Source organism: Ictalurus punctatus, chromosome 20, assembly GCF_001660625.3.
Source record: "Ictalurus punctatus breed USDA103 chromosome 20, Coco_2.0, whole genome shotgun sequence".
Lineage (NCBI taxonomy): Eukaryota > Metazoa > Chordata > Actinopteri > Siluriformes > Ictaluridae > Ictalurus > Ictalurus punctatus.
In genome coordinates, this window is record NC_030435.2 from 20767035 (window position 1) to 20794989 (window position 27955).

The window sequence follows — 27955 nt, forward strand, 5'->3', positions numbered from 1 at the left end:
GATGTTGCTGGTGTCTGTGCTGATGATGTGCTGGACAGGCAGCTGTTGTCTGGGCTAGTGATGGTGCTTCAGCTAAAGTTTTGGACCTGTGATAAGTTCTGAATAACTTTTCAGACACTTTTATCTAAAGCGAATTAATTTGCATACAAGGTACATCAAGGTATTATCAAGTTTATGCATTTCAAGATAATAAAACCCATAATTTCAGCATTGTTAGCGCCATGCTCTACTGTTACAGGAAAGTTACAGGAAAGCGCAAGGAGCACATAGATGTACATATAAAATTCAAAGACTAATACCTGGCTATTAGCAACATTAAAATCTAAACCTGTCCATTTGAAGGCCATGGTTACAGGGTCTTTTATTATTAAACGGCTTGTTGTTATATGAAATATTTTCAGATTCCTTATAAAAAGGAAGATATTTCAAGCATAATGTTCAATTTTCTGTAATAACAGTCTGTCCTCTTGGAATTAATTGCACTATCTGAACAGGTCGAGACAGTTCAATGAATGTGCTGCAACAACTGTTGGGCATTCCAATGTTTGTATGTAGGCGTTGGATTCTTGCCATTCCTGTAGACAACTGAGGTTTCGCGGGCGGCCAAAAGACATACTTCTCTAACGAAAGGACCACCTGTGTTTCTTTGGCACCTACAGTAAATAGATAAATGTAAGTATGGGCTTGCATTTTCTTCATCTATTTCAGAAACGACAGCATATTTTACTTCAGACAATTAAGTAATCAATTATAACACTTTTCGTGCCTTAAAGCAAATATATATCTAGCTGCATAGTTTCTAAGGGTAAATTTTTATTTAATCTTTTTACCTTCTTCTCATGTTCATGGATCCATGTTAGGCCAGTGTTGCTGGTCTGGTTTCTGTGAAAATTTGACAATTAAAAAGCCTTCTACTCTCATTTTGTGCATTTTGTGAATTATTTCCTCTGTCTCGTAGAGCTTTATCAATTGTATTCAAAATTTCAGGACTACGTAATATGGTTTCCATGATGCACCTAGTCATCACTGATTTCTTTTTCTTCTAAGGTTTTTTTGGTGGTTGGCAAACCAGCTTTGGTGCATTACCTCCACCAACTGGATAGGAATGTGGAGCACGGAAAATGGAAACAAGTGGCACCAAAGGAAGGCCTCCCTGCGTTGTTCAGGGGGTCGCGCTGCTTGGTCCATTGAGCCGCGCCGATAACAGGTCTGCCTGCCCACCCGCCCTGCACTACCCAGTGATTCGCACATGTCAGTTGGACCACGCTGCCCTATTCAGTGGCTACCTAGTGGGTTGCGCAGGTATTTGGTCAGCGCTGCACAGTTCTTCTGAGTTGCTCAATTTGGACCAGCTTTTGAGTTGTTTGGCTTCCCATAGGGTACCAAATGTGGCAATCTGTTTGAGGATACTATTGATACAGTAAAGAGGAGAAAAGACAATGTTACATTACTGAAACTTCATGATGTGTTGAACTATATATATGAATCATATCATGTATTTTACATCTTATGAAAAGCTTTTTGTTTGCAATGAATCAGGTAGTAGTAGTGGGATGATGCAAGACCTGGTGCAACTTAACACATTTCACAAGTTGACTGTAGAAAAAATACCAACATGTCCACACATTTCATCATCTTCCGCCTTTGTCTGTGTCACATGGTGGGTTAAGGATAGGTTAAGGATGGGTTAAGGATGCTAAGTAGTTATATCATACACTTTCTGTCAAACTGTCAATCAAAGTGTTGTGTGTGATAATTTATGACCCTCTGTGCTTCCCTGACTGACAGGTCTGTAGGGGTGGTGAGGGGGGTAACCCTATGGAGTTTATCAGATGATCAATCTGGCTCCTTTGTGTCTGGGGGTGTTGTGGAGAGGTGTGTGTTGCGAGGGAATAGTCCCCCTCCCAACGAAAGGTGTTTATGTTAATGAGTTTGGTTTTTGGTGGGGTGAAATACGTCTGAAAAGAAATAATGTTTTTAATATGGGGACTTATTCAAAGTCACGCCGTTCTCCCAAACACGTAATCAACAGTTTTTTCATATATTTCACAAGCAAACATTCTGCTCATATATATTCATATTCAACCATCATGCTTTTCTAACAATGTGTTTACACAAACAAAATAACCCACACAGTAACAAAAACACACGCCCATATTAAACATTGATATTCTTTTCAGACATATTTCCCTAAACCATCCTTAAGCTTCAAAATAAAACAATACCACAAAAGTAAGTTCAGAAACAAACATTCTCTTATACCACAAAAAGGTATACATTTGTGTGTGATTAATTCAGTGAGAAACACGTTTCACAACAGTGTCATTATCATAAACACATTTGTTGGGGGAGATCCCCCACAGTACACAAAACACACACCCCCAGGAATGGAAGGACACAACCCAGACATACAGGTGCCAAAAAGACCCACTGATACAGTGGATAGGGTTACCCCCACCACCCCCACCACCCCTACCACCCCTGGCCATAAATTAGGTGTACCTACAGAACTGTCGGTCAGGAAAAACACAAACCATAAATTAGCCCTCTAGTTTCTAGCGCCGTAATTGACATTTTGACAGAACGTACTGGCTACGATGAAAACACGTATATGGGTGTGTTTAGAGAGAGAGGGAGAGAGAGGGAGAGAGAGAGGCGTGTCTGAAAACACGTATGTGTGGGCGGGGTTTAGCGAGAGTGAGGTGTCTCAGTTTAACTTCATTACTGCTTAACCCAGCGACTGGAAGACAACTCTGGAAAAAACTTATCTCCTAGTTTAAACATCTTTTAACCAGCACTTTAACATCTTTACCTCGTAAGGATCTTTGTTTAGAAGTCGTGTAATATGCGCTATTCTTTTTAAACAGCTCTTTTAACCATTTTTACCTCCTAAAGTTTTTATGTGTTTTTTTTGGAAACCTAGTAATACGGATTCTTTTTAAACAGCTCTTTTGATCATTTTTACAACCTAAAGGTTTGTGTTTAGAATGTATGTAATACAAACGATTATTTTAAACAAATTCTTTTTTTTTTTTTTTTTTTTTTTTTTAAAAACACGCTTTAACTCCTAAACTTTTTATTCAAAGGTAGAACGGGATCCCTAAAAAACATAATCAACAAGTGTTTTCATTTATTTCACAAAACAAATATTCTACTCATATATGTACACATTCAAACATCATGCTTTTCTAACAATGTGTTTAGACAAACGAAATATCGCCACAAAGTACCACAAACACATCCCCATATTAAAAACATTATTTCTTTTCAGACGTATTTCACCCCACCAAAAACCAAACTCTTTAACATAAACACCTTTCGTTGGGAGGGGGACTATTCCCCCCCAACACACACCTCTCCACAACACCCCCAGACACAAAGGAGCCAGATTGATCATCTGATAAACTCCATAGGGTTACCCCCCTCACCACCCCTACAGACCTGTCAGTCAGGGAAGCACAGAGGGTCATAAATTATCACACACAACACTTTAATTGACAGTTTGACAGAAAGTGTATGATATAACTACTATGCTAGCACCCGTCTAGCCCTAATCCTTTAATCTTTCATTCATCTTCAGTGAAAATTGATATGAAAAGCGATATGAAAAGAAACATTATAGGTTTTCCTGAAGCTTTTTGAAATTGAGTAAAACAGAAGAAGGATCCATACATACTTCAGATGAAATGGTGTGTGTTTCCTGTCTGTTTGTTCAATGCTAAAATATATTTATAACTATATGATAACTAAATAATAACTTTAAACTTTAAAGCGATAACTTTATCACTTATAATTCAATTTGAGAACCACAAATCAAGCCAAATACAGCCAATACAGTCTTGTAATTATTCAGTTTTGGCATTAAATTAATATCAAAATATGTTTTTTCATTAATCTGGCAAAGATAATTGATACAGTAACCAGCTAATGTTTAACCAAAACTACAGTAAAATCAACCAGCACAAATATCATGTCTAAATACAATAGCACTAATGGTTATTAAACATGCACTCGTGCCACCTTGTTCAGGTGCTATGGCAGCTAAATTGGAAATCTGTTTAGATTGGAAATCTAAACAAGATTGTTTGGCTGGAAATTATCACAAACTCCTAACCAAAATATCACACAGTGTTCTTGACCTAGGCTGTCTAACTGTCTGGATATTCAACACTCTTTGACAACATTACAGGGTGGTAAAGATGTATCATGAGACCTTTCAGAAATCATTCAGTATTAAGAAAAACCTACAGCTTAAGAAGAACCCATTATATTTACAGCACAGATGTATTTTTATTTTATTTGATCTTTCTATACATTTATTAAAGTGATTAGAGTTTTTTTTATTCTGATATTTGTTGTTATGTTATTTAGCTTTACATTCAACCATTTGATTGGCTTGTTAATTGTGTTTATAACTATATAATAACAAAATAACTACATCACTTTTAATTTACTTTACGAACCTCAAGACCAGCCAAAACAGTTAAATTTATAGTTTTGCATTAACTGATAAATGGTGAACTAACTATGTCCAAAAGCTGTATGACTTATTTCATCATTTGGGGGATTTTGTTGTGACTCAGTGTGAAATTTTGCTGTGATCTTACTGTGGAAAATGACAGACAGATAGACCTTGATCCCATGTGAGTATAATGTTATTTGAATACTCCTTTCAGTTTGGCCTTCACTCACTATCAGGGGTGGCAGGTGCATTAGAAAGACAAAGCAACCCATTCAAGCTGTTAGATAAACATTCACATGTAGAGAGTTCTCATCACATTCTTTCCCTCTATTGTATTGTGCATTTTATCTCAAGGTTAGCAGATAATGTTCACTCTGTGCTGTACACTCTAAAGTTGTTAAGTATACACGAGTACAAGTATACTTATTCGCTGAACCTGGATTAATTCTTGATGGTGTTTGTGTGGGGGTTGGGAGTGGATGAGTTGGTGGGTGTTGGGTTGTAGATGACATCTGCTTCACTTGTGGGCCTTAAGCAGAGCTTAACATGAGAAAGACCAGGGAGATGCTGGTGGCCTTCTGGAGGCTCAAGTCTCCTTCCCCCATCCTGTCTTTCTATTGATAGAGTCAGTGAAGAACAAACGCCACTTCAGTGAATTGGTCTTTCCAATCTATAGCTATAATATACTATTTATTTGTGAAACCTGTCATGTTGCAGTCTTTGCACATTTGTAATTATTTATATGTATTTTTGTAAGTTTTAGCCATTTTAACATGTACCTTTGAGGTTCTTGCTGCTGTAATACTTTAATTCCCCTGGCTTGTAATGTAGAGCCATAATTTTGGACTTACCACTGTCTTAAGACTTTGGAACTGTTGGCTAACTATAATTCACACTACACATTTTTGCACAATGATATTATAAAATAATAAAAATCATTCATTTTTCAATTCTGTTTCACAGATTTGTCTTGATTTGACTGGGTGATGAGCTGAGATTGCTTTGAGATTGTTCAGCAAACTTGTATGCGTACTGCTACATTCTTTTTTGAGCTACTCAGCCTTTTTGACCTCCTCGTTTACAACAAAGCTCTTGTCAACTGGTATCTGGACATAGGACAACAAAACAAGTCTTCTACAAGAATTCCTTAGTTTGGGGCATGACTGAGCAACTGAATGACTGACTGACTGAGGAATCTATACAAAATAACATGAAATCTTGTTAGCATTAGCTGAAAACAGGAATTCTGCTTTGGCCTCCCGAAGAAAGGAAGTGTTCAAGCTTCTGCAAAAAGATTCTGTCGCCTGTAAAGTGACATTTTGTATGGAATAAAAACATTTCAGTTCCAGCAGAGACACTTGCTGACAACTGACCAGAAACAACGAGCTACTGAAATTACAGAGCCCCTGAAGGGACCTTTACATAAGCATACATACTAAAAATAAATCTTGTGAGAATCTTGTGTCTGCACATGATCATTTTCCATGATAGATTTTTTTCTGAAAGAAAAGGTCATGATGCAATGTTTTAGGTAATTATAACATGCTCAACACTTACTGTCACTTTCAGAAAAATATGTATGTTTTTTGTTGTGGTTGCTTGTTTTTTTTTGTTTTTTGTTTTTTTTTGCAGCGAAGGTCCTTTCAGGGGCTCCATAATGCATACATATGATAATAAAAAATTATACAAGCATATTGGCATACAAGAAAACAGTAAACTCAGCTATATACCTACTAAGAGCTACCAACATAATCAAATCACTGCATGATTATATTTTTACTTTGTTTTCTCTGTCATGCTTTTTATTTGTCATTATTTTATCTGTAACTGTAATATTTTTAGTGGCCTTCTAACTAACCCTAGTCTCTTAGTACATTTTTTCACCTACATAGTTTTTGCTATATTGTTTTGCTTTTTTTTCAGTAACTTTGTTTCCAGTAATAGTATTATTTGTGTCAAGTTTTTCTTTGTGTTTGATGTGCTTCATTAGGTGTGTGATGACAATTGCTAGTAATTGTTCACAAATATTTGCATAACAATGAATCATCAGCCAAAATTCTATAAGAAATAAAACATTTGGACATGCTGTTTGCAGAACTCCTCTGCAGAATTTCCTCTTCTCTTTGTACATCAATTTCCTGAATTCTCATTGCCTGTGGCAATGAGAATTTAATTTGAAACTGTATTAACTTAAATTTTATGACAATTTCATATTTCTTAAAGACTTTAGTTTCAGACTAAATTTCAGTCTGAATTTCAGTGAAATTAAGCCTTTTTATGACCTGGACACCCTAAGATGTGGATATAACTGTTAAAGTAAATTATGTTGATAAATAGTTTATGAACCATAACAGTGAATAAACTGCTACTCATAGAGGAAGTCAAAAATGTAGAACAAGTTAATTAATAACTAGGCCTCTATAATATGGGCCCGGTGATGATGAAAAACATCCAAATATTGTGGGAACAAAACCATGTAGAGGTTTGAAGGTCAGAAGGAGTATTATCTGTTTGTATTATGGTGTTCTCAAGCCTGCTGAGACCTTCTAGATCTAGCCAGAACACCACAGTAATCTTCAAAATCAGACTGAAAGTAATCTATGTAGTTCATTGTTACAGGACATTTACTGTGTAATGTGTACAGTAGCCTACTGTAGGACAGCATGGTCAGCATGGTCTGGAGGCATGTGTTTGTTTAACCAAGCTTAAAACTATTTCTCATTAGAAGACAGAAAGCTAGTGTATACTGAAATTTGCATAGCACCATTACTCAGAGGTTCAGGAATAACAGCCAAGAAGTTATAGCCCTCCATGAGAAACTAACATGTGGGTAGTTTTATTTGGTTAATTGTCTACATTTGTTTGAATAGGAACATTGTAAAAGAGGTTTAAAACATGGTGAATCATTTTATACTTCCCTATCAGTGATGGGCAGTATTTCTGGTTCATGTGTTTCAGATACGTACGGTATTTGAAATGCAAAATGCTGTTTTCTAATTTATCATTTCAAAATAAACATTTTGCAAAACACTTTTTTGTAACTTTGCATTTTGTATTCTGAGAATAGAGAAATGTGTTTTGTAAATGTTTCATGACGAGCCATACATTTTTGTTGTAGTCCAGTATTTTGTAGTTTTTTTTAAATATATACATTTACATAAATTTGTGTATATTGAATAATGTAACAAAAATATTTTCCATTTCCTGTGCTCTACTCTGTCTTGTCAAACTTAATGTGATTCTCTATAAAGCAAGTTGTAACGAAGGGGTTAGTAATTATGCAATCGCAACTTTTACTGTATTGTTATTCTTATTCTTATTCTTATTCTTATTCTCCTCCTCCTCCTCCTCATTATTATTATTATTATTGTTATTATTTTATGTTTATTTATTTATTTATTTATTTTACATATTTAAAAATAATTTCTGCAAATAATTTTCCAGTTCAATATTACGGGTTATTTTGTGTAGATTCTTGGCACAGACCCTAACTAAGTTCATTTCAATTCCAAGTTGTAACTTTACAAAATGTGGAAAAGTTGGGGGGGGGGGGGGGGGGGGGGTGTTTAGGGGGACATATACTTATGCAACGCGCTATAGCCTACTTCAACTTTTAGCCCGACACTACCCCCTGGTGGGACACCTGACAGTTTTGTATAATTGGATTGATATAATTGAGATTTAAATCATGTTTAACAATGGTTTTTATTGTGTGTGTGTGTGTGTGTGTGTGTGTGTGTGTGTGTGTGTGTGTGTGTGTTTGCAGTGAGTAAATGAGGATAGAGTGTTAAAAGTAACACTAAAGTCTTTTTTTTGTAAGGTGTTAGCAGCTTTTCACGTAGATCAGGAGGCTGCATTCTTCTCTCTTCTCTCCCGTTCTTTATTTAAACCTTCTGATTTGTAGATTTGAACCTTTATTAATAACCGATAAACACTTAAACTGCTCAAATACTGTGCTTATACAGGCTTTTCCACTCTATATTTCTCTCTTATGCTGCTCACGGATTGTGCTGCTTTTGTGTAGCGGAAGTCCGAGAATGGTCCCAGAACCTTCCGTTCAGGGAAATGAGGTTGGGAAAGAGTTTCTAAAAGGAGTTTAAAAACCTCTGAGAAAACTGCATGGGTGTCATGTTGCTTAGTGCTCTCTAAAGAGTCAGCGTCTTAGAAAGCACCATTTTGTATAGAAGGGTCTTTGTAGGATTTTGGTTGGAAATGTGGCCTGCCAAGCCAGCAGAATGTTGTGAAGTTGGCAAGACACTAGCAGTTGGGAGCGTACTTGTAGACCACCACCTGGTCGTCATTTGGACTTATGATAACATTTTGCAGTTTGAGAATATATAACATTGATGAACAGGCCTAATGATTTAAAGAATAAAAAGAAGCACCACTCTTTTGTGAGTCTATGGTCACACTAAACATATTTTCTGTTAAAAACACTTTGAGATTTTATGAAATAAATAAATAAAGCATCTGACACCTGTGACACCAGTGGAAAACATCCTTACAACTGGCACTCTACCCCAGTGTTCCTCAAACTTTCTCAGTGTGAGGCTCCTCTTGTGTACGGTGCATCCCTTTGTGGCCATTTAATATGTTTTCCGTGTTCTATTGTGAACAACATATGAGTAGCCATGCGTCGTTCTGTATATCATGTTAAATAAACAACCTCTATACAATATTAAACAACTAACCAAAATAAGGTCAAAATTTTGCAAGAAAACCTACCAACCTTCCACTATAACTTACAGACACAACATTACACCAGAGACAGATTACAGAGATAAAAAATTCATTAAGTATGGAAGAAATGGACACAACACAACACACATACACTTGCATTTTACAGCATCAGTAACAAATCAGCCCTATCCTATCTAGAACAACTTTCAGTCTCAATCAAAAACATGTCCTGGTGCTAGTTCATCCATCCCCTGGTACTCTAAAACCCTGTTGAGCAGGTTAGCAGGCTATACTAGCCTATAAAGGGAAAACACAAGACAAGACAATGATTGACAACATGCTAATAGCTGTTCAAGTATCTTTGGTTGTTATCTGGTGGTTGTGATAACATGTAATGTTGTGGTTGTTGAGGGTATTGCCTGTTTACTGTGTACACATAAAAGGTGTCCCTTTAACTTTGTGTGTTTAGGAGTTTTGTGCTAAATGTGTGCTACACAGTGTGTGATTATACAAATGAGCTGCTTGGCTAATCACAGATCTCAGAACTGACGCACAAAAGGGGCAAAGTGTGTGTGTGTGTGAGTGAGAGAGAGAGAGAGAGAGAGAGAGAGAGTTTAGGAAGCAAGAGCTGCTTGCATGTTCCTCTTCCTCATGAACGGAAGTCTTTTTTTTTTTTTTTTTTTACCTCAGATTTTTACCTCAGGTTGTGTGGCGCGAAGCGCGCGAGCCGAAGTTATAATGTAATGAGCGCGAGGACCTGAACCGCCAACGGACGCTTGATGTAAATTTTTGTTTCCCCAGTAGGGACTCCATTAAGCAAACCGCCAAGGTAAGAGCCTCAAGCAGACACTTACGCAAACGTACAACGATTTAATCGATGTTTTTTTTTTAAAAAATTTTTTTTATTGAACCGACAGGTTTACGTCTTAATTCGAACTTCATTCTCTGTAATGGGACAGAAAGCGGTTCATTTAAAATAAGTCTGAAGTGAGCAGCAGCGACGTTAGCAAATTAGCACTTACCCTCAAAAACCATGAGGCGTTTGAAGAAATCAGACTTGACAGCAAATTGTTAATCATTTCTAATATTAATAATAAATAAGCAAATATGATGGAAGAAAAAATCAGGACCTGTATGTTTATGCAACAACTATAGAACTGTTATCTGACCTCGTTCATAGATTTTATTGCTTTTATCTCTAATAGACTCTGAATGTACATCTTTAGGGATAAATTGATTGATTACTACATAATTTATTTATTTTTTGTATACATACAGTTCCTGCAGTCCTAATTTTTTTTTTTATTAATTATTTCATTCATTCATCTTCTCATTCACACTTAGTGATCTTTGGACTTGTCAGTCAACCTAGTGGAATGATTTTGGTGCTGTAGATGGGAGGAAAATGGAACCTGAGCTGAGTTCAGACTTGAACCCGGGACCCTTGAGCTGTGATGCGCTTGTGTTTTGTACTGGTCCTAACTGATCTGACATAAATAAATCTAAACACTCTGTACACTCTTTATCTTCATCGAGCCTTCTTGTCAGTTTCTGACTACAGCACAGGAAGACTGACTAAAGAACAAACCAGCACAAACTCATTACTAACCTTAAATGATTATTTGGCAAACAAAAAGAGTAAATGAATGATGTACAAGTTTATAACCTGGCCATATGATAGTAATATTAACTACAATATTATGTGAGGGTTTCAATGTAACTGCCATAAATGAAAATGCCAGGAAACTGTTATACGCATATTCTACAAGGTTCAGTATAACAAATGAACTGAATAATTAGTTTAGTGTAATGTCAGAAAACACTGTGCCCAGGTGAATGCTGAGTAAAAAAAAAATTGTTCTTTCTAGGAGCCTATAGAAGGCTTTCCACTCACACGTTCCAAGAACCGTGTGGGCTCTAGACATAACCTAGAGAGAGAGAGAGAGAGAGAGAGAGAGAAAGAGAAAGAGAGATTTGATGACAAAAAGGGATGCTGAAGAGATGGATCTGTTGCATTTAGCCCAGGGGGATTATTTTTCACTCTGAATACTAATGAATAGTCTCCTTCAATCCTCATCTCTCTCTCTCTCTCTCTCTCTCTCTCTCTCTTTATCTGTCTCTCTCTCTGTCTCTCTCTCTGTCTCTCTCTCTCTCTCTCTCTCTCTCTGGGTTCGTGTTTTGCTCACACACAGACTACAAAAATCTGTTTGTTGTTGATCTGTTGTTTCTTTCATCGGTGCTTTCAACAATGTAATCCATTGTACCAGAGAAAGAGACCAAGAAAGAGCTGGCCAGGAATGAAAGCACCAGAAAGAAAAGTGATGACTAAATCTAAATAGGTGGCATAAAATTGTAAATCCTGTAACTGAAGAAAGTGCAGAGAGATTCCTCATTCGCGAGAACGTTTTGCAGGACCATAGTGTCCTGCGTTACTGATAACGATGTTAACAAAGCGTAAAAGAGACAGAGAACAGAAGGGGGTGAAGGAAATAAATTAGTATTCGGTTATTGTAGCTGTTGTAATTATAAACACTGCAGCTTGCATAATTGCAGGAACAATGCCAATAGTTTATATAATGACACAACACTAGAGATGGTTTGAGATGTTGATTACCGATTGAAAATTCTTGTACAGAGTGTATGTGTGTTCATCTAGAATTTATACTGAATGCAACATGTGTAAAAGCAAGTGTTTGTTGACCATGGCCTGACCTTTTCCTGGATCTTAGCAGCCAGGGTCATTTCCTCAAGGCAACATTTCAGCAGTCAGTGTGCGAGGAATCCTGTTCCACCTGAGGTTTTCATGCCCAAAAAATACAACTATGTACTGTAATGGGAATCATGTTGAAGTAGTACAATGCAGTTGTAATAAAATTCCACACTTTATAAATGCTATTGTGAGTCTAAATTGGATTTAAGAGCGTTTGCATCAATCCCACGTGTACCAATCACTCCCAAAACACACAGCCACACAAAGATAGACTAAAATAAGTGGACCACAGAGTATGAGAGAGAACAGCTCAGAGGAAAGAGGTGTGTGGTAACAAGCAACAGAAGGACAGAAACAAATTTAGAGGAAAAGATTGGTGAACAGCCTGGGAACTTTAAGAAAGTGACTTTTTTCCGTCACTTAATGCCTCCCTTTCGTCCATTTTTTCCCCTATGCCGCAACAAGTAGCCTCTTTGTGTGTTTAAGGCAGCTCTTGTGTAAAGCAATACTCCTTCCTGTTTTAATTCATCAGATAAACACGGTTTGCCAGGTGCTTTTACTTCTTGTGCTTCTTTTCATTCTAGCATACTTGCATACTGGCCTGTTTGCATACTAGTCTACTTAAATACTCACTTGCTATATGAGCAACTTCTCAATAATAATAATAATATTTTGACACACATTCGAGCATTTTCTAGAGTACTAATTTTGCAAGTGGTGTTGTGATATAGTTAACAAAAGCAGCATTCGTTTGACGACCCCTTTAGGGATCTCACCTCTGTGAGATTTTTGTGTAAAACTGAGATTTTGGTTTCTTGTTCCATCCCTATAATAGACTACTTAGCAGAAGTATAGTATGGAGGTGACAGATTGTTGTGGGTTTTTTTTCAGATGACATCAACACTCCATGGGCAGAAGGTGTGCCACTCACAGACACAGACAGATGCCCTGAAGCCACTACTTGGAGGGACAGGATTTGGAACTGAAACACCTCGCCTCCGTCGGCGCCTAATGTCCAAAGATGGACGGAGCAACGTGCGTGTGGAGCACAGGAGCGGGCAACATGCACTGTACCTACGTGATCCATGGACGACCTGTGTGGACATGCAGTGGAGATACAAGCTGCTCATGTTCAGTGCCACCTTTGTGGGCACCTGGTTCGCCTTTGGCCTGCTGTGGTATCTGCTGGCTCTGGTGCATGGAGACCTGCTGGGTGAGTAGTGTCTGGCTGGACAGACAACTATTGTCGCACTGAGACTGATATAAAGGAGCTCAAATTTCAAAACAGGTCCCCTACGCCACAAGAGGTGTGTGCATGGACCAATCTTACTCCCACTCAGTTATATGATTAAATAATACATTTACAGGACTGAATATATGTGGTAATAATGATGGCTGTGGGGAAAATGTAGGGGAAATGAAGTAGGTTTCTCTTTATCTTCAGAATTCGATCCTCCGGCCAACCACACATTGTGTGTGATGCAGATGCAGACGCTAACGGGAGCTTTCCTGTTCTCCCTGGAAACGCAGACGACCATTGGCTATGGTTTCCGCTGTATCACAGAAGAGTGTCCATCTGGCATTGTACTTCTCGTCATCCAGCTTCTCATTACCACCGGCATAGAGATCTTCATCACAGGAACCTTCCTCGCCAAGGTGCTGCATCTGGGCCACAATCAGTCACACAGCGACACATGCACTACCACCACTTTCTATTCTAACTCTCGGCTTCCACTTCACTGTTACATCCTTACACATACTGACAACCTTGAACTGACATACATTCCCATCGTTTGCTTCAGCTAGCCTGGATTAGCTGAAAACACCTATGGCTAGTGACAAACGAGCTGACATTTTGAGGCACGTGAAAATTGGCATTCATATAAACGGATTATTTATATATATATGTTCTCCTGTTGGCATTAGCATATGGTAAAATCCATAATGAACTTTCTTTTACTTTCACACTATCCGTTGTTACCCAGATGAGGACGGGTTTCCTTCTGAGTCTGGTTCCTCTCAAGGTTTCTTCCTCATATCATCTTAGGGAATTTTTTCTCGCCACCGTCGCTTGCTCAATTGGGATTTATTCACACACTTAAAATCTGTATCCTGTGTTTATATGTTTCTGTAAAGCTGTTTCTGAGAGCTGTCTCTCTCTGAGACAATGTCCATTGTTAAAAGGGCTATACAAATAAAATTGAATTGAATTGAGTTGAATGTATTTAAGCGTGCATATCGGATTAAACATACAATAATTTGCAGAGAGTTTGATGCCTATAAAGTTGGTGGCAAGATGCCTCCGAAGGACTCTGTCTTTCTTACACTCTCACACACTTTCTGTCAGGTTGCTCGGCCCAAGAAACGGGGGGAGACAGTACGTTTCAGCCAGCATGCTGTAATAGCCAATCACAACGGGCAGCCGTGTCTTATGATCCGGGTGGCCAACATGCGCAAGAGCCTCCTTTTGGGCTGCCAGGTAACGAACTAGAGGAGGGGTCTGTTACTGAATTTCTCAGTATTTTTCATTTCATCTACACTACCGGTCAAATGTTTGTGGACACTCGACTGAAATGTTTGATTAAATGTTTGAAATCTGTGTTGTAGACAAAAATATAATCGTGCTGACATATTCATTTCTCTCATTAGAAAACTAACACTTTATTTACAAAAATATTTTTTTAAACGTACGACTCGGAGCGAAAAATTCCGAAAAGCAGCCGATAAGTGTCCAGCGTCGGTGTGAACTCCTTTAATAATGTTTAAAAAGCAATTCAGGGAAATTCCTCAAGAAATCGGTTGTGAAAACGCCAAGAATACATTTCTGGAAATTCTAGGCAAAAAGGGGGTCTACTTTGAAGATGCTAAAATACTAAATTATTTTGATTTATTTTGGATTTTTTTTTATCACAACACTCCAGAGTTTTTACTTTATTATTATTCTAAAATGTGGAAAAATAAAATAAAATAAAGAGTCAGTGTGTCTAAACTTTTGACTGGTAGTGTACATTTTTGTTTGCACATAGATTCAGTGTTATCTATATTGAATCATACTAGGCCCCCAGAATGCAGATGAAATGTCTATTCGACACTTATTTAGGCTATAAACAGATCTATTTTCTCAAAAGATATAGTTACTGTCCTAACCCTGTGGATAAGGTGTGCGGTTTGATAACGCTGGCAGAAATAAAGTTCTTCAGCTTTCTTTGCTACACAGTGGTTGGATCAGCCTAGTGCTGCTCAGCAACTATGACAACCGATACACACTGCGATGAAGGAATAATTCTATACTGGATGTGCGTTATGTGTTTGAGTGACACCAAGATGAACTGTACAGGTGACTGGGAAGCTGCTCCAGCGTTGTGCGCCTAGAGAGGGTGAGACAGTGCGCCTAGACCAGAAGAACATCCCATTCAGCGTGGACACAGCCAGCGAGAGCCCATTCCTTATCCTCCCCCTCACCTTCTACCACACTATCGACAACGACAGCCCCTTCCGAGCATGGGCTGCCCAGGGTATACTTACTATAGTAACTGTGAAATGAAAATGACAGGAATTTGAAAAATAATGTCTTCATTTATATTATATTTTGGATGTAGAACCAGGCCATGCTCATTTGTCCAGTAGTGTGCGTTTTGGACACTACCTGTTTGGCCGATGCACTTTTGATTATGTACTCTTGTCAGGCCCTCTTTGGAATCTAACAGTAGCTCATAGCTTTTGCTTAAACATTTGCAAATCATGTGCATCAAAATTTGCCCAGAGTATTCCTGCATATTCTCAAATGCACCGAAACGTTTCAATCTAGCCTGGACTAATACCTCCATCACCATCTCTTTCTGTCTTTCTCGTTCTGTCACTGTTCTCTTTCTCTCTGCGTTGCAGGTGTTGGATGGACCGAGCCGGAGCTGGCTGATTTCGAGCTCTTGGTGATGATGAGCTCCACGGTGGAGCCAACATCTGCTATGTGCCAGGTGCGCACGTCCTACCTGCCTGAAGAGATTCTTTGGGGCTATGAGTTCCCACCCATTGTCTCTCTGTCTCCAATGGGGAAATATGTTGCTGATCTTGCGTACTTTGACAAGGTCGTCAGGGCCAAGACCCCGCCCATATTCAGACAGTCCTCACAAGGTCAGCAGGATTACCATTGTAGCGGAGAGGGAGGAGACCCAGAGAAAATTCAGCTGGAGCTGAGTTATAGAGAAGCAGGCCAGGAGAGTGAGAGGGGGAAGGGGAGAGATGGGAGTCCATTAGGAGTTAGAATAAGTAATGTGTAACACACTTATAGTATATACCTACACACACACACACATACACTCACACACACAGTAGCACGTGCCATACTTAACAGATGACGTCCATCAAAATGTCCTGATATTAGAAGTAACAAAACACCACAATCCTAATATATAAAGGGTAAAAGTATAACACTGAAATCTTGTTAAACTACTCATACCACTGGGAAACATAGGTACTAAAATGTTATTATGTCATTTAGATACAGTATATTAAGCTACTGTGTATAAATAAGCAATATTTAACCTGGTCTTGTCAAGGTGGAAATAGTGAGATAATATCTCCCTCTGGTGGCTACACTTACTGCCACTAGTAAAGATGCAGTGTAACTGGTTTTCAATAAACCTTTATAACTCGTCGGAACACTTGGACACTGCCGAGCATATAAATAATAATCATGATGATGATCACAAAAACAATTACCTGATGCAGATTATGATGCAGACTGAAATTGGGAACAATTTTCGATTTCAACTAGTTGTTCCGTCACTTCGGGTATGTCCTTTTGTGTCTTGTTTTTGAACTGTAATGAATTGTTGTAATGAAGGAACCAATGACCATTATGACACTGAATACTAAGAGTACACACATGACATGGTGGATGCTTAGAATAATAAAGGTTTACTACTTTGTGAAAACTTTCATTAATACAGGGTGAAAACAATAAGGGAAAAAATTTAATATGTTCACACACACACACACACACACACACACACATCCACACACACAGAGTTTAAAAGACATTATATATCTTCTTCTAGGTCTGTAACCACAGCATAATATAATTACAGAATGGAATATCCACAAATTATTGTTTAGCATCTTGAGTTTTGCCTCATCCATTTCTTGTTCTGCTAGGGTTTAAAATGGAATACCACTTTGTACGTATGCCAACCTCACTAACTCCTTTCATGTGATATGTCAATATTTCTTAACCACAAGCCAATAGAGAATGGTAATACTATACCCACACTTGTTAGTGCACCACAAAAGCTTTTATTGCTGGATTTAGTCTAAATGAAATTTAAGTAAAAAAATTCCCAAGAGGTCAAAACGAGTTCCTCTTTTTGTAACACACCTCGTTTTTTTTCTGCAATTTTATTCAGAGAAGGAGAAGTAGATAGGATGACAAACAGGTTTTTCTGCTTCTAGGAATTACACATTTGCACAGCACGTTACCTATAAATAGTCTTCCTTTCACTCATTTACATATAGATCTACGAAATGGTAGTAGGTAGTGAGGGGTTACGGTTGTTCAGAGAGCAGACAAAATGGGGACAAATAAGGTTATGTTTAGGCGCACGAGGACCAAGTATGGCAAAGGGAAGTGTATGTGGTGCAACAGTAAGCAGAAACATTTATAGTTTTTAACAGCATTTGAAATGTGGTCAAAAAATGGCCCAAATGTAATAAATTCTAGTGTTGAATTTCAATATCCAAAAAAGAAAATAACTCCGCTGTAAACATGCAGTCTCTTCAACGCTGAATAATGACTGTGTCCTGGAAAACCAGATTTGCATGACTTACTGTTGGGGTTTGTGTAAGAAGAAGGTTGTGAGTTCAAATCCAAAGGGAAAATCTCTTGCCCTTGAGCAAGACTTTTAACATTTAATAATGAAAATAATGACATTGCTATATTCTCTGATGCTTACTGCATACAGCTACATTATAAAGATGTTAAGTTTCCAGTGGTCAAAGCTGATGGTTGACCTATTCAGCAGCATATAACCAGCTTAACAACAGTTTCATTCATTGTGGTGAAGTGAAGTACAACTCCATCGGTGATATAATCTGGTTAGGAAAATCAATGATGCTGTCTATGGCCTTTATGTAAAATGAATAATGGTTAGCTCATTCATTTATCTTCAGAAGCATCCTGGTCAGTGACACAATGGCCTTACTGTAAAATTTTACTACGTTTCATAAAAAAAAATTATTTGCAATAAAACTATTAATCTTATCAAATAATTGCAAAATAAAGTGAACAAAGACTCATTTTTTCTCCCCAGAGTGAGATTGTTTGCAGCTTCCTTGGCTATAGACTTCTGAAAACCAAAGACATGTGGATATGATTCAGAGAATTTGCCTTAGTTGAAATGTTTGGGAACACCTTGTCTTTTCTGAATTGCAAAAGCTGTGCAAGAAATGTGGAGAGGGAGGTCATTCTTTAACCCAATGGCCTGTCCAATCACTTTAACCCAATTAAGCCTCTCTGAGAAAAGTTGGTTCAAAAGGAGAGAGAGAGAGAGAGAGAGAGAGAGAGAGAGAGAGAGAGAGAGAGAGAGAGAATCAGTTAAGTATCAGTTAAGTATCTTTGCCTGTATTTGTTAATGGGTAAATTTTACAAGTATTATAATGTAGGACACTTTGTTGTGTTTGTTTCTTTATTTCTTTATTTTCTTGCTTTAACAGCAGAAAGTCCACATTTTGGGGCTATAAACTCTAAGCTTTAGAAGTAACACCACTTCATCAAAATTGGGTAACATCACAGTAATGTGAGTAGCAAAGTTTTACTAGTTGAAATCTTATAGCTGTTATGTATTTTTTTTCTGTCAGAAAAGAATAGTGTTCTTATAGGCTATGTTTGATTAAAAAAATAATGATTGCATTAATGAATTTGCATATTTTGCCCCACTTGATTAAACAGACTAAGACGTGGAACGAGGTATAATGTCGTTTATAATAATAATAATAATAATAATAATAATAATAATAATAATAATAATAATAATATAAAAAAGAAGAATATGCCCACCTCTTCACCAAAGAGGTGTTTCTCCTTAAAAAAATTATTAATCATAACATATTGCCGGGACTGAGAAATCAAATATGAAATCAAACTGCAGTAGATATCAGTTCACTGCACTGCGGATTAGATGAGCTCTCTGCACATGCGCCCTTTACTGTGGTCAATGGACTTTTTCCCTCTTTGAGAGCTGTCCAACTTTAGTAATTTTCTTGTCATTACTACTGTGTCTTGCACATATTAATGAATGAATAAATAAATAGCTGATCATTGTCTACAATAACATGCTGCAGAGAAATAAACAAATAAAAATAAAATAAAATAAATCTGTGTTTGATTAAAACCCTGTTGGACACACGCGACCGTTAAGGGTTAACTCAGTAAATAAACAAAGGGAATTTAGCATTTTTATTGGGCCCTGATTAAACTGTATCTGGGTCTGGATTCGCTCCGGAATGCGGCTTTTTAAAGATTTAATAGCAGAAAGTCAGTTGTTTGCTTGTCAGCAATGTGCTACACACTAGTAAATTCTGTTTTTTAATATACACAAAATAATACATAAATGACTAAATAAACAGATGTTCAAATATTTTAAAGGAATGACAAAATGCGTATGTAGTATTTCTTTTGGTTTTGTTAATTTTGCCATTTCTTCTATTTATTTGTGTACAGTTTTCCCTCTTTTACGCATAGATTTATTTTGTATTTATGAATTTATTTTCTATTTATTTATTAGGTTATTGTTAACTCTTTATATGTATTCTGATATTTTTAAGCCGAATTCTCCCAACAATAACATGCACCAAATTAAATATCAAAATATAAATATTCTTAATATATTTATTTCTGCGTTTTTTTTCGGTAAGTCTGCATTCCTAGTATGTAGGCTTATTTAGTCTATCTGAAATATTATTCAACCCGTCCAGGGTGTCCCCTGCTGTGCTCCCCCTGGGATAGGCTCCAGGTTCCCCGCGATCCAGTAAGGATAAGCGCTACAGAAAATGGATGGATGGATGGATGAAATATTATTACTTAATAAGCAATATAGCATTAACTTTTAACACACCTAATACTCATGAGCTAATTACCAAGGCCACAAGTTAGAGGAGGAAAGACACTACACTCTACAGGGCTGCGACCTCCAGGACCTGCAAAGGTTCACACTGACTTCATATATATATATATATATATATATATATATATATATATATATATATATATATATATATATATATATATATATATATATATATATATAAAACTGGAATCATAATTATATGAAAGTAAATAATTTATAATTTTCAGCAGCAGGTGTTATATCAATATTTTACAAAAAAAAGGGTTGGCGTGTCAGTGAGACTTGATTGACAGCTTCCTTATTATCACAATGCCAAAGAAATCCAGAAATATATAAATATAGAAATAAATATAAACATATTAAAAACGGCACGTAATGTAATAACATGACATGTAATAAGATGACATGGATAAATAATCTTATAAGTAAATATCCTAAATTATGTCAGCAATTCATTTACTTTCTGCCTATGGTTCCTGTATGTTTTTAAAATATGTATTTATTATTTAAAATAATTATTAATTCAGATAATGTGCAGGCACACATTTTACACTTTTGCTATTGGAAATCAGCGCCCTCTAGCGGTTAGTGAGGTGAAGTGCTCTACGGTGCAACGTTTCATGTTTTTTGCAGCAAGATTTAATGTCTGCAAATTAGTAAAAGCGCTCATGGTCCATAAAATGCATCAAATGTCTGAGATCGCAACACTATCTTACAATTGATAATTCACAAGAAAACACACGAGATAACTCGTATAAAGGGCTACAAATGGTCAGGATTAGGGTTAAATTAGGGTCAAGATTAGAGATTATTCATAATGACATAAACCAGTGAAATCATTATGTACGATTTTTCGGTAGTATGTGACTGCGTTGTTATCTACGCAATAAATCAATTTTCATTTTAAATATACATTTGCGTGTTTGTGTTGTTATTATTAGCCTACATGTAAAATTGCAAAAGTTCGTTTTATGGCTGTTAATCTCACAGAAATGCAAATTAACTAACTGGGACTTCAAATTTTACCTGAGCAAACCATGTGGAGAGCGTGAAAACTATGAATTTACTAATTTAATTTATACTTATATGCTTAGTGACTACAGTATAATAAAAGTTCATTTTAATTAGCGGGTCTCAATTCCAAATATAATTTTATTTAAAGAAGTCAGCAGTATTAAATTACAATATAATTATTTTATGAATAGTATAATTCTTGTTTTTGGGAGGCTAGTTCAGGAGCTGCATGAATATTAAAGTAAATATTAAACGTTAAAGTATTCCGAGAGGGAGTAAAATAATATTACACTGGAATGAAATTGAATGATATATATATATATATATATATATATATATATATATATATATATATATATATATATATATATATATATATATATATATATATATATATATATTTTAAGCAATTGCAAAATATCAAAATATCTCCATATATTCTTCAGAGCCATGTATAGTAGTGATTTGGAATATTGTTCATCGTAATGCATAAAAGTAAAGCTATAAAAGTACAATGTTCCAGTGATGATCCTGTATCACTCAGTCAACTCGGGGTTAGTTAGAGAAGTTAGTTTGCACATCTCTTATGTAAGCAATTTTCGTGCTTTTGGACAACATATAAGATTTGAGCATTTAGGAACGTTTGTCTATAATAATATTGAACAATTCCCGGACTTGCAGAAGCCAGGGAGAAGCCTGCATTCCGACCAGTGTTTATTGTACTGTAAATAGTGATGACCCTCATTCTTTCATTTCAATGGAGCCGGGGTGAAAGCTGCAGAGTTCAATTCTATTATAATTCCATGACAGGCAGAAAGGAAAGAGGGGGGAAAATCCGACTCTGCTAAATTTTATATAAATAGTGGAAAGTTCGGTTTAAATAAATAAATCATGGGTTAATATATATATTGTGTGTTGTATTATTTATAGATTTATGCACTGAGTGAGAATTAATGGGAAATATTAGAGCCGCAATTGCAAATTTTTTTAAATTAAATTGTATTTATTTATTTTATTTTTAATTTTTGTTTGTTGCAGTTTTGTATTTGGAAAACATCTCCTAAAGATTAAACACACAATAAGTAACTCGTGGCTTCAAATGTTTGAATGAAACTAGAAATATCCAGCAGCACGAAATCAGTCGTTGAAATCAGTCGTTGAATTTTTACTTACATTAACTTTCAATTGTAAACATAAATAAATAAATAAATAATGTTATCCCACTCGTGCGAATTCTTACGAATTTGTTTGCATTTGCGTACGTGTTCTCGAACTAATTTGTTTACAGCATGTCGGCTGTAAATAAAGCTCCAGAGCCACACTGACTGTAAGACATTGTTGGCTAGATGTAGAAGATAAAAGGTTTGTTTTGGTGCTCGGTTTGAAGAACACTGACAAGTGCCCATGTAAACATTTTACTTTCAGGATAAATGATGAGTAATTATCAAGCGCATGTTAACACACCGCACTGACCTCTGGCCTGACCTAGAACACAACAAACAATTACATAGACTATATATCCAGTAAAAATGGAGACCAATTTAACATTCCCCAATTTTAAATGAGTTCGACCTTTTATATAGATTTAAATGGCACATAAAATATAGGCTAAGTCTGATAAAATGCGACAAACAAACAAAAACGTCACATGACCTCCTTTAACCAGTAAAATAACTGACCATGTAGTAAACATTGACGTTGACCTTGAGGAATGTTGCTAAGTGAATTGATTTTTTAAAACAAATATATTTAAATTGCTAAATGTGATTTTTCAAGAGGCTATGTTTTTGTTGTTGTTGTTGTTGTTGTTGTTTTTTGTCATTGTAGATTACGCTAAAAGCAAAACTCCACAGAACAACATAACTGCAAATGCACACGTACCACTTGGTACATAAAGGGTTAATAACTGTTAGTTTCACCATAATTTTACTGTGATGTTTAAACGAAAGTCAAGATACGTATTTATATTCTTAGTTATATTATTCTTATTTATATATTCATATTTATATTCTCATTCCGCCAGGTTCATTGACCTTTCCAATTCGTCCCCATTTAAGTAGAAATTACATCGATCTATAATTCATAATTCGACCTTATTTCACTGTTTAAAATGGAACCTAGTCTATGCCTAGTCTATATAATTTCGTCTTTTTTTTTTTTTTAAGAAATCTTAAACTGAAATATAATAATATCCCTATGTGAAATGAGCTAGAATGTTTGTAAAGGTATTTCCCTTTTCCATATTTAAAGTTCTGCAATCGAATATTTATTTATTTTTGATAAGTACAGGGTTGTCCCTTATTTGACTCATAAAAAGTTCAGTATCAGCTTTATTTATAATTTGTTTATGCCGTTAGCAGTGTCCTTTATGCTTTTAGCTACTGTATAACTACTGTGAGCACCCAAACCCATATGGAGGTGATTTTCACTTGAAATATTTATTGCACGATTAGCCATGCAAGTCTATTATGCAGTTACTGTTCCAGATAAAAGAAAACTTAGAATGGTTGCATTTGTCATATTTGCATTGATTTTCGTTTTGCCCTACATGTTGCCTGTTAAAAATATTATTTGTTTGTTTGTTTGTTTGTGTATTTATTTATTTATTTAAATGTGTTAAATAAATGAATGAATAAACAAGCAAACAAACAAACAAACAAATAATATTTTTAAGAGTCAACATGTATACTGGCCTCCATTTGCACGATTTAAAATTGTACACATTTTTTATTTTATTTTGCAGTGACACAAAACTGTAAAGTGCGCGTATCATGTTCAGATTGTAAAGAGAGCCTTATTACAACTTATATTTTACACAATATCGTACATTTTAAAACCATGCATGTATTTGATGTAATATCACCTTTTTTTTACACTAAAATATGTGAATTTACTACCTAACCTATTCATAATGTCTAATATGTCAGTTATCAATATTGAAATGTAAGCAATATGAAAATGTGAGTCATAAGTTCCACTAAATTATTATCTCTGTTAAAGAAAATATACAAACGAAATGATGGTCAGAACTCTACAAGGATTCAAATGGTCTGTATACTTTACAGCCAGAAATCATTCTCTGTTCAAATAAACTTTATTTATTTATTTATTTATTTATTTATTTATTTTTACGAAAGACAAACATTCTTTTTGGGTCACTATTAATTCTTAAATGAACGATTAAATATATATATATATATATAAGACTGGCCTGGTGGCTATTTCATATTTCTGCACATCCAGAATATTAATCTACAAAAGAAATATTTCACCAAAGTATTTTATTTAAAATAAGTGCCGATTTAACATGGTCCCAACAATGTCAATATTTCAATAGAGTATCAAAACAATTTCAACGAAAAGAGGTCTGGTCTGGTGATTTACGATTTTTAAAAATACAGATTAATTTCCAACGATCTAAAAAGCTATTATGTCAGTAAAATAGAGGGCTAATCTACACTGGATGGAGTAAACAACAGACTGGGGCTACTTTAGGGCTCACAATAATCATATAAACACACTCAGCTGCATTTTTAAAACACTGGATGAAGATGAATTTACACAGACCGAGCTTATTTTCTCTCTCTCTCTCTCTCTCTCTCTCTCTCTCTCTCTCTCTCTCTCTCTCTTTTTTTTTTTACACAATGACTTATCGGCTGTAATTTGATTTTCTTAGATTTGATATTTGCATGTGCGCTCTGTAGGCTACATGAGCCGAAAACTAAAAAACATACAAGCTGTCTGCCAGGCAAAACCCACGCGGTGTTGAATTAACACAGTGTGCTAATATCGGCACATCTGGACACACTGTGAAAGTTAATTCATCTTTGTTGGTGTTAATTCAAGACTGCACAAGATTATTCTGTGCTGTAAAAGCTAATTTCACATTGAAAATGCAGGCTAAGTGTTCAGGAGAGATCCTTACTAGCGAGACCTGCAATTCAGAGCCAATTTTTCAGTGTTGAATTAATACGCATACTGATAAATGAACATCTGTATGCAGATATCAATTAAAGCTCTACAAGGATTAATCCAAACCAGGGGATATATATAGAGATATTAATTTTTTTTTTGCTTTCTTCAGAGCTACCCTGTATCTATTCCGTGTAAGTCTCGAGAGGGAAAGAAATGTAAAAGGGACCTCCCCAGGCGGCTTAGAAAACGTTCACAACACTGAGTCGTCAAGCAGTTTCCAGTTTTGTGGCTCTCGTCTCCGCTTAAATGTCAATCCGAGAGTGCAAGGCTGAATGCTTGGCTTCGTGGTCCCAGTACGAGTAGAGGTCGGTGGGTTGACGCGCGGCGCAGGCGAACTGGAGGCCCGCCGCGCTGTTGCCTGGTACGGGTGAAGGCGCGGACGCAGCTCCGCTTAGCTGCTGCGCCTGGTGCTGGTGATGGCTCACGCCGTTATACGAGTTCATGACGCTCGGAAGGCCCATGGCCTGCATGCGGGAGTACGGGTTGTAGGACGCGCTGGAAAGGCCTTTCACGTTGATGGCACTCACGTCGCCGCTCCCCATCTGACACGACGCGTACGACGACATGGGCGGCGGAGGCGGCGGAGGAGGAGGCTGAGCGAGCGGCCAGGCGTTGTTCATGAAGCTCGGTTGGATGTACTTGGGAGGCGACAGGTAACCGTAGCCGTCTGCTCCGAACAGAGATTTGCCGGGCTGGAAATGGGCCGCTGGAGGCCTGAAAGGCCGCTTCATCCGCCGTCGGCGCCGGTAATTCCCCTTCTCAAACATGTCCTCGCACGCTGGGTCCAGCGTCCAGTAATTCCCCTTGCGCTCTCCGCCACCTTCACGCGGCACTTTAATGAAACACTCGTTCAGGCTCAGATTGTGGCGAATGCTATTCTGCCAACCCTTCTTGTTCTTCTCATAAAAGGGAAATTTGTTGATGATGTACTGGTAGATCCCTGACAGGGTCAGGCGCTTCTCCGAGCTCTCGCGTATGGCCATGGCGATGAGGGCCACGTAGGAGTAGGGCGGCTTCTGGGACGGGTCCGCTTTCTCCGAGCCCGTTTCGGTCCGGACCGGCTCGTCCTTCACGAACTCCTCCGTCTTCACCGCGTTGGTGTCGTGCACCATCAGGGCCATTGCGTCACCCTCTAAGCCGTGGTAAGATGCCATCGCTCCTGAAACATAACAAAAACAAACCAAAACATCAACACAGAACAGAAATAGAGACAGGTTACAATGGAGATAGAAAGGCACGAGCCACGCGAGCCACCTCTCTCACGCACCTGGTAATTTAGGAATTATGTCCTCTTCTTTGCATGCCTGAACTACTGAAGCGCCATGGAAATGGAAAGAACTTCTCCCGCGATGTAGGTGCGCGTCTCACAACCCCGTGTCCTCAAACTCCAAATTGCGCCGCGCACTTCTGCCGGTTGTTTCCTCTAAAAGCTCACACGGCGCTTTCTTCTGCGTTTGGCGCATCCTATTCGCCCAGAGACCTGCGCTCTGACGATGCTCTGGGTTCCGCTTTCGTCACTCTCTCTCTCTCTCTCTCTCTCTCTCTCTCTCTCTCTCTCTCTCTCGGACTGCTCTTGAACCAAGGCAAGAGTATCAGTGTCCTCGTTTAAAGTTAATATTGGCCACTATGGACACACACAATATTAAGGCATTAAGATTATGCAATCCGATATTTAGAATTGCTTAATATGATCAAAACTATTGGAACAAGATAGACCTTAATGTAATAGCTCGGGGGCTTTTGTTTTTTAATGTAGCTTAGCTAATTATCCATATAATTCTCTGAATAAAAGTTTAATGAGGGCATTAGGTTATTTGGTTATTAGGTCATTGGTTTGGGAGGAAAAGATGAAAGCTGTTTTGTTTTTAAACCCATGCAACAGGAGGCTCAGTGGTTCACTTGTGCAGGTGCAACAGCATTGTCCTGTATGTCAACACCTTCCATTCACTCACCTCCCTATTGATTGACCAGAAAAAATAGTAATAGTAGACGCTTAAATATGGGCTCTTAAATAATATGAATAAAAATAAGAAGCGGAAAAAATATCAGTACACTCTTTGAGTAGAAAGAAAGACAATAAACTGTACCATTCCTTGTCATATTTTGGACTTGTTTTACCTAGGAAGCTTTACACTAAAAACTAATTATGGTCCATTTTGATGTACATAAAAGATGTACAGGTATCCATGAGGGTACCACCTCCATGACAAGGAAACGTACAGTTTAGTGCTGTACCTTATTTGTATTTTCTGATAATAATAATAATAATAATAATAATAATAAAAATTACTCATGATCACATTATCATCATCATCATCATCATCATCATCATCATCATCATCATCATCATCATCGTCATCATTTTCCCAATGGAACAATACTTGCTGTTACTGCTTCTTTTTCAAAATGAAAACAATGAATAAATAAAATAAAATAATAATAATAATTATCCAGTTATAAATTCATCCATTATAAATCACGTGACTATTTTATAATATAATAAAAGTGGTGATGTCAAACAATAAAGAATTTAGTGCTTAGCAAGGCACTGTTTCAGTTTCACAATCAAACTGCAAGACGTCATTTCTGAATCTCTGCAGGCAAAGGGTGATATTTTAGGGAGATTTAAAACGGTTTTTAAACTTCCTGCCTGCTGCTTTGAAATGAGGATGTTTATGGTTCAGAGTGCAGGAATGCGGAGGGATATAAGCTCTGCAGGTCAGCGGGACAGCGCACATCTCCTTCGTTTTATTTAGCCTGGACTGAACTAAAGCTCAACATTCAGCCCATGGGCTACTACTGCACCGTTCAGAAAGCTATAGCGCAATTTCAAGACAAGCATAATATCTTGAGAGCTATTGCTTGGTAGCATTTGAAATCACTTAATATGATTTATGAGATTCTTAGATTTTATTGCTGTAGCCTATATTATTTGAGGCAAGTGCAAGTTGGTTGTAATGACATGCTTAAGATCTTGGTGACTTTATGAAACTG

General features: G+C 37.0%; 2 protein-coding genes and 1 long non-coding RNA gene across 4 annotated transcripts; 2 read left to right on the plus strand and 1 right to left on the minus strand.

Annotated features, from left to right (window-relative positions):
• The first annotated feature begins 400 nt into the window (after nucleotides 1-400).
• Nucleotides 401-6590, plus strand: LOC108280238 (uncharacterized). 2 transcript variants are annotated; one of them, XR_001815734.3, is made up of 3 exons: nucleotides 401-672; nucleotides 1048-1302; nucleotides 5426-6590. It is a non-coding gene; the product is annotated as an uncharacterized LOC108280238 (long non-coding RNA). The 2 variants fall into 2 exon arrangements; XR_006984267.2 differs by having other exon boundaries at nucleotides 418-672; nucleotides 1048-1207.
• A 3058-nt stretch (nucleotides 6591-9648) lies between these two features.
• LOC108280182 (ATP-sensitive inward rectifier potassium channel 10) lies at nucleotides 9649-16786 on the plus strand. The gene is made up of 6 exons (XM_017494995.3): nucleotides 9649-9971; nucleotides 12744-13065; nucleotides 13297-13508; nucleotides 14200-14331; nucleotides 15190-15367; nucleotides 15738-16786. Exons 2-6 carry the CDS (start codon nucleotides 12744-12746, stop codon nucleotides 16127-16129), a joined length of 1236 nt encoding a protein of 411 aa, XP_017350484.1. The 5' UTR covers nucleotides 9649-9971; the 3' UTR covers nucleotides 16130-16786.
• A 7464-nt stretch (nucleotides 16787-24250) lies between these two features.
• Nucleotides 24251-26421, minus strand: foxl2b (forkhead box L2b). The gene is made up of 2 exons (XM_017496428.3): nucleotides 26229-26421; nucleotides 24251-26120 (listed from the first exon to the last, which is right to left on the minus strand). The coding sequence occupies exon 2, from the start codon at nucleotides 26113-26115 to the stop codon at nucleotides 25204-25206; it is 912 nt and encodes a 303-aa protein (XP_017351917.1). The 5' UTR covers nucleotides 26116-26120; nucleotides 26229-26421; the 3' UTR covers nucleotides 24251-25203.
• Between the last annotated feature and the right edge of the window lie 1534 nt (nucleotides 26422-27955).